This window comes from Melozone crissalis, unplaced genomic scaffold (genome assembly GCF_028551555.1).
Source record: "Melozone crissalis strain CALT ecotype California unplaced genomic scaffold, PUWL_Pcris_2 ptg000041l_1, whole genome shotgun sequence".
Lineage (NCBI taxonomy): Eukaryota > Metazoa > Chordata > Aves > Passeriformes > Passerellidae > Melozone > Melozone crissalis.
Window position 1 is genome coordinate 5,691,420 of NW_026535819.1, and position 11,535 is coordinate 5,702,954.

Below are 11,535 nucleotides of genomic sequence, written 5' to 3' on the forward strand. Positions count from 1 at the left end.
CGGCGGGAAGGAGCGGGGACGCCGCGGACGCGGAGGTACCGGACCTCGCCCGCCGGGGAAGGAGAGGCTGAGAGAGGCTGGAGGGGTCAGTGCCCGCGGTGGCACAGAGCTGCGGGTCCGTGCCGAAGGGAGGGGACGGCAAGCACGGTGGCGGATCCCCGCTCCGTCCCTCTGGAAGCCCGGAGCAGAAAGCCCCGCGGTGGCCCCAGCCGGGCCCTTTGTGCCGGGGTCACCGGGTGGTTCCCAGTTTCAGTTCCCCACAGGGACTCGTGACCGGCGCTTGCTCGAAGGGGAAGCAGCGAAGTGCAGCTCTGCTTGCGACGGGATCCTGCATTCCATCCCTGGGACCGGGCGATGCTGGGCTCTGGGGAAGTTTTCCCCTGCAGAACTTCACACGCAGTTTCTGCTGAATATTTGAGTGAAAAAACGTCCCACATGCATTGACGAGGCTGGCAGCAATCCCCTGGCTACCATAGTGAAAAAACGCCGTGCTGCAGTAGTGCCACAGCATCACACAGAACAGACCGAGCGTCACAACGCCAGTGCTTTAAACAAAATAAAAATATACTTATTGTTTTCAGGTGCTTAAAGACGCTCCTCAGCAGTATTACATAACGTTGCTGTCGTACTAATACGCTTTGCAATAATGGAGAAGTGCACAACTGTGAATCAGAAGGCATTTGGAGGTGATAGCATTCCCACATACAAATTTAGAAACAAACTAATAAACAGAAGTGTGTTCCTTTTACTTAATTAGAAGTTTTTCTAGCCTAAACATTTTGTGATTTGCAGCTGAGTAATTAATAAAAGGAACTCATGATAAAATTAAAAATTTGTACCTAGCTTAACTAATTTGAATTAATAAAACCTTAAACGAATACAAAGCTTTTGAATATGTCCCTGTTGTTAATAAAGCAAGTGCATTTGATTAATATAAACCTTTCAGAAACCTGATGCTATTTAGAGCATGGTCCAGGCTGTTTAGTGTTTAAGCAATTATTTTAATTTGACTGTTCATTCAGTGGAAATACTGGAAAGGGGAAAATCAAACTAGCAAGTGTAGACTGAGTTCCAGAGGAGCAGGGATGTTTCCACACCTCCAGCCGATCGGATCAAGGCTGTTTGGCAGTCACTGGGGACGTGCTTGGGGGGCTCTGGGCCGAGGTCCTTTGCCCACAACACACTCAGGGTTCCTACAGCGGCTTCCCCCTCTTTCCTTCAGCTCTCAGACCCTCCAGGGGAGGCAGAGGAAGGGCAGGGGGCAGTTCAGGGATGCTGGGGAGCTGGAGTTCCCCAGCCTGGAGGGAAAGGGCTGGCTCTCAGCTCCCGGGTGACCCCAAGGCAGTGTCCCTGGCTACCCCATATCCCAGCCCCGGGCATGGCTCAGCTGTGTCCCACAAATCCTGCAGAGAGAGGGGCCCGGTACTTGGGACCGGCAGTTCCTGCCCATTCGGCAGCCCCTGTCCCGCGGGAAGGTAAGTGTCACAGCTGGGAGCAGGATGTGCCCCTCCAGCCCCGGGGGATGATCCTGGCTCAGGTCGTGCCCCGGAGCCGGCAAGGGGCGGCGGCACCGGCCCGGGAGCTACGCGGACTCTTTGGGGGTTCCCGGAGCAGGGCGGGGGCTAAAGGTGCGGCCCGACCCTGAACCAGCAGTCCCTGTCCTCCATTATAACCCAGAGAGCACGCGGAAAAGGTGATGATCAAGAAAAAGCCTTAAAAGTTTCAATTTTTAATCCAGGAGAGGGAAGGACATAAGGGTAAATCTGTTTCCCGCAGGAAGCAAGTGTTGTGTACCAGGCACCTGCGACCTCCTCTCACTCTTCTCCATAAAGGAAAAGCAAGCACTGTCCACATCACCCGTGAAAGATTGTGTTTGGGACTAAAGATTTGAGTTTGGGACTAAAAAACTTGATTATTTTGAAAAAGACTCTTAGAAATGGTAACATCAAGTAACAGTTAAATGTATTTTAATTCCTTCAAACAGAAGGATAGCTTGAAGGTACAGCAGAGAAATTATTGATTTCATTCTCTTTAAAAAAACAAAAAACAAACCAAAACAAAAAACAACATGGCTTCAAAATTCAGGAACAGTATCCAATAAACAAAGAACTATCCTTATGCACCTGGTTTAGTGTGGTACAAAGAGCTTACAGATTCAAATGAATATCATAAATGACTGAGAAATCGATTCAGATAATGCTTGTTTACAGGGACAGAAACTATGTTGACAAGTATGAATAAGTACACAGATAATCTCTTTAAAAACCCCAAACCTTCCTGGCTGTATTTACACACTCAGCTGTATTTGTTTCCTTTGGCACGAGAAATTACAGACAAAAGATTCCATTTTATAGCAATTAAATTTAAAAATAACCTTTGAGATAGTTAGGCCATATAGCCCCACCACAGCAGCTTTATTAAATTGCTGCCAACCCTTATATTCTAGCCCTGGAAATTCAAGCCAAAAAACCTGAAGTCATTTACCACCTGTGACAAATTTCACATGGTGGGATTAACTGTATGTGAGGAACTCAAGCAGCGGGGAATTAATGATATTTAATAAGAACGAATCTCCCATTATTATCCAATGTAGATGTCCTTTAAAAAGCTCTTTATACACATATAAAATAAATCCAGTAAAAAATGGACACCCATTACATATATTCAGCCAAATTAGACATTAAGTGAACAGTCAGAGCACACGATGGCCAGCTGTAGTATTTCTTGAGCATTGCAGAGAAATGTGTTAATCCCTAATAATTTCCATGCTAGGAAAAAAAAATTAAAATAACACTTAACTAATATGGTTTATTCTTTTACCAGTTTACTCTTTAGCCATTGCCAGGAGTAAACCCTCAAGTTTCACAGCAAATTCAGTATTATCAGTACAGTAGCAAGAGTATTTTGGCACCCTGTAAAATCCTAAAGAATGCGCAAGAAAAAATCTCTTAAGTAGCATTTAATTATCCAGACTTCTCATTTCTTGTTCCTGCTATTTGACTTTACAGAGCCTGAAGCTTTGATTACTTTCAAAACAGTTTTTGTAAGTTTTCTGCTAGTAACCAACAGGGATGGAACAACAATGGCACAATATTTTTCCTAAAGCATTCAAGACTAGCAAAAGATAATTTTCCTTGAGGAACTACAATTAGGACTACATAAAAATTAAGTAATGAGGCATCATGGCAAGAAACAGCACATCGACCCTCTACCACAACAGGAAGCTAATTTCAAACTTACAACAAAAAGGAATCAAATTAAAAAACACTAAAATTTATAGGGCTTCATGGGTTTTGTTCCTTCTCTCTCTAGATGGTAAGAACCCATTACTGATCAACGTTGTACTTGGCTCTGCAAAGCAGGATGAGGGCAGAAGCTTTTGTTGAGATGGAATAAAGTACATGGTTGTCTTATTTTTGCATTGATCACATGAGACTGGACGTTGCATTGTCTCTGATAACTGGATTGAATCCAAGCTGGACCACACACTTACAGAATGTTTTCCCTCACACGTTATTTGTGCACGTCTCAACCAGACATTGATCTTGTTCTGCCAAGTGTATTCTTAAGCATCAAAAAAAGCTGAATTTGACTACAGCAAATTCTGTGAGGAAAAGGAATCAGAGAATATAACAAGTCTTCCCAGAAGACAGTCTTTTCTACACATCCAACGAGCTGTTTGAATTTCAGATGAGCTGATAGAACATTTTTTCTTAAATATTTCAAAAGCAAAGCATGTTAAAACAAATTCCATTACATTTTGTGGAATACCAGTTCCAACACCCTCTTATGTGAAATTGTTACAAGTTTCTCAAATGCAGTCTCTTAAAATGAGAGTACAGTGTATCTAAAGCACATATACATGCTGCTACCAAGGAAAAAAAAGCAGTGAAGTAGCAACTTTTTATACATGAACTTTACTAAGAATCTTGCTCTTTGAAATAGCCCCCAAATTATCTTGCAATTAAGATTTGTTTTCAACTGAAAAGACTTATAAAACCACCCAAATATTTTAAAACCAACCCTTGGTCTCTTTATTCTGAGCTTGCATGGTATTTTCATGCAAACTGATGTACTGGACATACAGTACTGCAAATTACTACAAATTCTACAAATTGAGTGACTTTCCTTTTTGCAAAACATGAACATATACCTGTGTATTCACACACAGCACATGACCCTACAGGAACTCAAGAGTCAGTGTGCAGTAGGAACTACCACAGGAAACACTTTACAGGTACTGAAATAGTGGGAACTACATGAACTGGTTCAGTCCACACAACCACAAGGCTGCACTGCACTACAGAAATACTGACAAAATGCCCCCAAAAATGCCAAGAAACTACAGCAAGTTCTAAATAGGATATAAAAGCTGTTTCTTTCAGTGAAGACCAACCAGTCCCTTTGTGTACACATTTAGTTTTATTGTAACAAAGCAACTTGTACACTTTAACGTTTAAAACTGAGCATCTTTCTTTCCTTTCCAGTGGAAACAAAAAAAAAAACCAAAAAGAAAAAAAGGAAAAAAACCACCAAAAAAAAAAACCAAAACAAAAAAAAATTAAAAATAAACAAGAACAAAATTACAATAGAGAATGTCAATTCCAAATAAGATCCTACAGGTTCTGCTGATTCTCCATCAAGTGGCAGGGCTCAAAGTCATCATTAGGAGAAGATTTTATTTTAAAAGTGTCATCTTAAACTGCAAGGATGTTTGTTAAACATCACAATTAAACATGCCAAAGGAGAAGAAGCCATGTTGTCAAAATGCCCACTTAACCCACCCAAACTTCTGAAACCCACCCCGGCTGACCTTCTATAACCCCATTTTTATTTTTATTTTTTTGTCGTTTTTTTCTTTTTTTTTAAACAAGAGAAAGTAGACAGATACATGTTGGTAAATGCTAACTGTCCATATTCACATAGAGACACAGTGTAATCTCTGAGCCCAATATACAGAGAAAGAAGGAAAAAAGCTAGATTCTATGCACTACTACACAGGGGCCTAGCACTCTTCAGCTTCCAGCAGAGTGAAGGGAGCAGAAGGTTTTCTTTTTTCCCACAGAACATGGTGTGTTGAATTCATAAAGTTTTTGTTTTGAGACAGAAAGGGATAAAAATGAACTTGAAACAGAAACTGGTAGATTCTTTTCCACTGTATTCTGCTCAAGATATTTCCCCAAAAGAAATTGTGAACCATGGTGTAGAGGAGAGAAAAAGAGACCTCAAGAGAACAAGGCGACTGAGCACAAGAAAAAAAAGACAGCAACTTGCTCCCAGGGACTGGAGAAAAATTAAAAAGGTAAAAAGGGGGTTTGGAATCCATCAGTGTTCAATTAGTCATCTTCTCCTTCATCCTCCTGTTGAAAGATAAGCAAGAATTAAATAAATCTAATCACTAAGCTTCAGATAGCAAATGCAGTGACCAGAACTTTTTACAGTGCTACTCATGGTGCTCTGTGATCATCTCTTCCCTCACTAAAGGATGGTAACACTTGCTCTGGGTGCCCAGCTACTGAGCACACAGAAATCACTCACTGCCTGGGTGTCCCAGGAAAACACATCAGAGGTTTGAGAAACTGTGACTTAGAATCACTACAAGCACTGACACAAGTTTAGCATGTGGAAAATGAAAGGGTCATCTTTTCCCCCTCACTAAAACTCATAAAAATCAAAATGCTGCACCTTTCACATGCCAAATTCTAGGTTATAGAACAGAGCCCAGCACCACAGCCCTTCTCTCACTGCACGGGGTTTGTGCTGCTGGAAGTCAGACACACCACACCCAGTTTCAAGAAACAAAGACATTCTAAACTAATTCCCAACACCCTGGATGCTGAACTTGAAATCCCACTTACTACTAAAGCAAAGTTTTAATTCCTGAGCCCAACAGAAAGTGTTAGCTAGGCTGGCCATAAGCAGAAGTGAACCAAGTGGGAAGGATGACTGGATGCATCAACAAAAGCCATTTATATGTAAAGCATTGCTAGAATGCTCAGTAATGAAGAAGGAATTTTGTCACATTCACATCCTAGTTCTCCTAGAGCACTTCCTTTACAGATTTACTGAAACTATACACTTCCACTGTCTCTACACACAAACATAGTTATTGCTACCTGAAACCACTCAAGTTAATGCAGTCACAGTTCTCACACCTTGGGGTGCAGAAAAGAGCCAGTTCAGCTTTGCCACAATTGGTATTCTTACAAGATCCCTCTCAAACAGCACACAAATGGCATGAAGGGCAAGATTACTCACCTCTCCTTCCTCTCCCTCATCATCATCTTCATCCTCCTCCCCCTCATCTTCATCTCCTTCTTCATCAATATCCTCTAAGCCTTCCTCCTCTTCATCATCATCGTCATCCTCCTCTCCCTCCCCTTCTTCATCATCCATATCAGGAACCTTAAAGACACATTTGCAACATCAATTCAGTGATGAAATTCACTTTTTCCCAGAGCTGCTGTGGGTGCAATGCCCTGCTCAGGGCTGTACCTACCAAGTAGTACTGTAGAGGGTTTGGCCAGATGTCATCCTTGATGACTTCCCCTAGCTCATCAGCCCCTGCATCAGAGTGGTCAGTGAACCAGGTGAAGAAGCTTTCTGGCTCTTCATGCTGCCTCTTCCTACTGGCTTTATTCTGTGTCTGGCTTGAACGTTTTGTCAGGTCCTGAAAAGAAAGTTAAGAAGTTCCCTAAAGCTGTCTTTTTATGGCTTTTTTTTTTCCTATAAGCACTATTTTAAAAATGCACTTGTCTAAACAACCCTAAGAAGTCACTTTCCCCTCCCTCTTCAAGGGTAAATCTGAAGCCCAAACAACTGACAGAAGATACTGCATTTCTCATAAACATGAGAGAACAGTAAACCCACTGGTTTCTTTCAATGGCCTCCACTGGAACACTGAAACTCACATAATCTCACATTTCATTTACGTTTCCCTATCTCAGGGAAACACAAGAATGACAAGTATTTAATGACACACTGAACTTACAAGGTCTCACAATGACTCAATGCCACTCAGAGTAGTTGTAATTGCAGCAACTACTACACAAAGCCAATTTAAGCAAGTCTCTACACCTCTAAGCTCTTTTAACATTTGGACATAAAGACCTGCCTAGGCCTTTTTGCTTAAGATTTCCCATTCTGAAATCTTCAGGCCACTCTCTGTAGTAAGTGCAAAAAATCTCCACAAAATCTGCTAAAGCACATGGTCACAAGAATACATGTAAGATCTGTATCTATCACCTTACCCTAGAAAAGAAATGTATTAAGTTTGCAACAATCTTAAATAAATTATTTTATTGACCATATGGTTACACCACACTTCCAATGCTTTTTTTTTCCCCTGACAGAATGACAACATTTACAGGTTTGGACTGTTTAAGAACAAAGCAAAATTCATACTGATTTTGTGCTGTATTGTCAAGATCACACAACTGGTCTGTACAGGAATGCAATTTCTGGCACAAGAGGAAAAGTTCTAGTTCTCAATATGAAAAACATGAAATTTTTTCCTTGGTCTGAGAGTGAAAAACCAAGCTGCAATTTAACTGCAAGCCTCAGCTCTACTTTTGAAAACTCAGTTCAAAATCTTCAGGATAAAACTGAAGAACTTCTACAGAAATAAAATGCAGTAAATTAATGATTCTTGAACATTGCCTGGGTGACAGGTATGCCCACATTATTATGGCTGTAAATTCTACAAAAGATGCGGCATCTGAAAATGAAGTCAAAGAAATAGAGAAAAATATAAAACAAGATCACACACTGATATCTTATCCTCCTAAACCTGTTGTCCTTGGAATTCTTCATTTAATAGCTATTTTAAGTAAACTACACAACACAGTCTAGATCCTGGCCAAGGAAGAAACAAGCTAAGGCACTTGGTAATGTTTTCACTTGGTCACACTTGTGCTCTCCCAGATGCAATCCTTACCTTTCCAGATTTCCATTTGATCTCAGTCGATTTTGAAGATGGGTCTCCACTTTCATTGAGGTGAAACTCTTTGGAGAGAACTTTATTTTCAAAGTAGGGATTCTCATCAAAATACTGCAGAGTGGAAAGCAAAGAGTTAGAACTCAGAATGGAAACACACATAACAAGTCAAACCTGGCACTAATCAGGTAACTGTGGAGATTTAAGTTATAAACTACAACCCAACATGCAATTACATTTAAAAAAAAAAACGACAGCAAAATCACAAGAGAACGAACCATTTAAAGTACTTACAAAATCTATTCTGTAACCTGATTTGATGTCTTCAAATTCTGTCACCTCAACTCTGGTCAAGTAATGCAGTGCTTCCTCATCTTCTTCTCCCAGCAGTGCAGATACTGAGAGAGAAAGAGGAATCCCACATTAACAAAGTCATGAAACAGGCAGGCAAAACACAGAAACTGACAGCCAGGAAGATCTAAAAAGCAACACATCTGTCCAAACCAACTCCTCATGGCTCCTTCTTTTCAAGTTACCAGCCAACAGCCTACCCACACATACCCACCCTTCCCTCTCAAACAGATTTTCATACATGTAGTTCGCCCAATCTAAGCAGTCTACAAACTTGTTTTGTAGAAAGTTCACTGTCAGGAGTCCCAAGGAGCTCACTTCCCAGTAAAAAACACCCAAACAATCTGAGACAATTTTGGTTTGTTTGACTGTTTTGCTCTAAGTTTCCCATTAATTGAATAAAGTGGGAAATTTGCAATTCAAAATGCAGAAAGAAATTTTAGGTTTGAAGTATTTTAGTAAACAAAATGCTCCTTTGGCCAACAAGTGCAAGAAAGAAAAAGCTTAAAAAATTAAATCTAGGACAGAGGAAAAGTGTTGTATGCTTAGTAACAACTCCACAAGACCATCAGAGATTTAAGGCACTCACATAACAATCAAGCAAACACTGAATTTACAGGGGAAAAAAAGAGGGCTGTTAAGAATGTACCTTGTGGGTGGTTGACAAATGTTGTTACCCAGAAATTCGGGATTTTGGCGATCAATTCTGACCTCTTCTGGAAGAATGGCTGGCGGAGTTTGTTGTATTTCTGTTCTACTTTCAAAATTTCCTCACTGGCTTGTTCATTCAGTCTGTAGGAGAAAGAGCCATGTTAACCACATGTTAACCACATCCCAGGAGAGAACTGGGATTTAAGGACACATCAGAACAGTTAACTAAAAGTTTGATAAGACCAGTCTGCCATATTCTGCAGATGAAGTGTCCCGAAAACCCCAGAAGCTCAGAGCTGTAACAACTGTTAAAAAAACACTCTGCCAGAAGCAATCTCACTGGTCTGAATGGAACCTTCTAAACACAAAGCAGTGTTTTATCTTGAACATTTTGCCTGCATAAACTTGCATATGGGTAACACAGCCCTATCACCTGCCTCCTAAAACTTTTAGGCAGGCAAGGAAGCCACAGCAAAGAAATTCTGCACCCTGTGCAAGTAAAATCTGAAGACTTTAAACTGAGCTGTTAAAAAGGCAAAGCCCTCACACTGCAAAGCTTCACACATTCACAGCCCCAACAGCCACCTGCAGTTCCTGTAGGACACCGGGCATGGAGAGAACATGCAGACAGGGACTGACACAGAACCCACAGCCCCAAGAGCTCTGGCATATAAAATTAACACCTCAGAGACATTTTCTGCATATTACTGCACAAGCACATGAATATTATAATAAAAATGTATAATAAAAGCTGACTTTTCAGCCAAGTGTTTCGTTCTGCTTGCTAACAAGGAAATACTTCAGCCAAACAGCTTACACGTTAACTTGAGAAGCCAGGGTGAAATACATTTCTATTATCAAAAATACCACAATTAATTAAAAATTTTAAACTCAAGTTCTACCTCTTTAATTATACACAATTAAGCAAGAAACGAGGACACTTCTTTGTTATTTTAATGTCTCTAATCAAGTCAGAACACAGGTATATCTTGGCAGAGTTCAAAGACAGTGAGCACTACTGAGTGCTCACTGTATACTAAACACTTTCACTTTTGTCAGCTGCATTTCAATTTCTGCTAAAACATTTTAAAAGTTAGATAACGTTTACCTGTCTATTTCATTCTGTACTTCATCAATGTGTTCAATTGCTTCCTGTTGCTCTTTTTCTGAAAAACAGATGAAAATGTGTCAATATCCCTTCATTCACAAGCCTGACAAATCACCTGAGGTTTCTCTTTGAGAAACTCTCTAGTGACCTACTGTAGAAGTTCTCGGGTATTTCTATTAAATGTCACAAGAGTTACAAGGCCTGAAAGCACCAGCTTTACAGGGCGTGCTGCAGCTGAAGTGCAGCAAAGTTTGATAAAACAGCCCTTAAACCGAGTTCACCCTTAGAAACCACAGCTCACATCCCGCTACACTGTTTTACAAGCCAACTTAAATTACAAGCCAATAATATTTTAATTAAAAAGTTGTAAGCCACAGTTGCTACGACCAACACATCTGAAGAAACGCGAAGTAATTTACAGAGCGCTGGAATATCAATAGAAATAGCCTATCTGGCTACACATCACCTTCCAAAAACCGAAAAGAACGTTCAAAAATCCAGTTACAAATGAAAGAGACGCGAAAGCCGCCGTTTGGCAGGAATTTTCTAAAGGGCACTTCCCCTGGACCAAGTTTGGCCGAGGCCGGGCTTACGGAGCGCTGTTTACCCACCGCGCGGGAGATGAATGAGCGGCAGCGGGAAGCGGCCGGAGCGGAGCAGCTCCCGGTGCGCGTCCCGCCCGGCCCGGTCCGCGCTCGGGGACAGCTCAGCCTCTCCCGGCGCGGGGGACGCACGTGGGGAACGCGCCGCGGCCGGGGGCAACCCCGACCTTTAAAAGCCGAGATCGCACGTGGGGCCGGCACGGGCGGCCCCGGCACCGCGTGTCTCCGCCGCTCCATCCCCGCGCGGCCCGGCAGCACCACGCGGCCGCGGCCGGCGCGGGAGGCGGCGGCGCATCATGGCGGCGGCGGCGGAGCACAATGAGGCTCCGCGGATGCTGCTCCGGGAGGGGCGGCGGGGGGGTCCCGCTGCTCCGCCGAGCCGCAGCGCCCCCCGCCCGGCCCCGCGGGGAGGGAAGCCGGGCCGGCAGCGCAGACAAAAGGGCGCTAACATGGCCTCCTCCCGCCGCCGCCGGGCCTGCACATCCGCCCGGCCGGGCCCGCGCTCCGCCCGCCCCCGGCGCGGCCGCGGCCCGTGCGGCGGGGGAAAATGGCGGTCGGCGCGAGGCGGAGGCCGCGCCGGCTGCCGCCATTCCCGTCCCGCCCCCGGCGCGGCCTCACCTGAGGTCTCGTCGGCCCCATCGTGGTTGGAGTTCAGCTCCTTCTTACTGACTTTGGCCGCCGGCGCCGACATGTTGGTGGCTGCGGAGCGCGGAGGGCGGGAGGGAGGGGGGGGGCTGCAACGGGGCTGCGCGGGGGGGGGGCCGGGCACTGACTCCTCCTGCTGGTGCTGGTGCTGCTGCTGCCGCCGCCACTCAGGTCCCTCCGCCGCCGGGGCGCTCCCGCCTCCTCCGCGCGGTCCTGCCGGATACCGGGGCGGCAACGGCGCC

At 43.8% G+C, this 11,535-nt stretch overlaps 1 protein-coding gene across 1 annotated transcript; it reads right to left on the reverse strand.

Annotated features, from left to right (window-relative positions):
• Positions 1-1,950: 1,950 nt before the first annotated feature.
• Positions 1,951-11,368, reverse strand: SET (SET nuclear proto-oncogene). Its single transcript, XM_054284397.1, has 8 exons — positions 11,267-11,368; positions 10,047-10,104; positions 8,937-9,079; positions 8,231-8,334; positions 7,937-8,050; positions 6,500-6,670; positions 6,259-6,405; positions 1,951-5,360 (listed from the first exon to the last, which is right to left on the reverse strand). The coding sequence occupies exons 1-8, from the start codon at positions 11,337-11,339 to the stop codon at positions 5,337-5,339; spliced, it is 834 nt and encodes a 277-aa protein (XP_054140372.1). The 5' UTR covers positions 11,340-11,368; the 3' UTR covers positions 1,951-5,336.
• Positions 11,369-11,535: the final 167 nt, after the last annotated feature.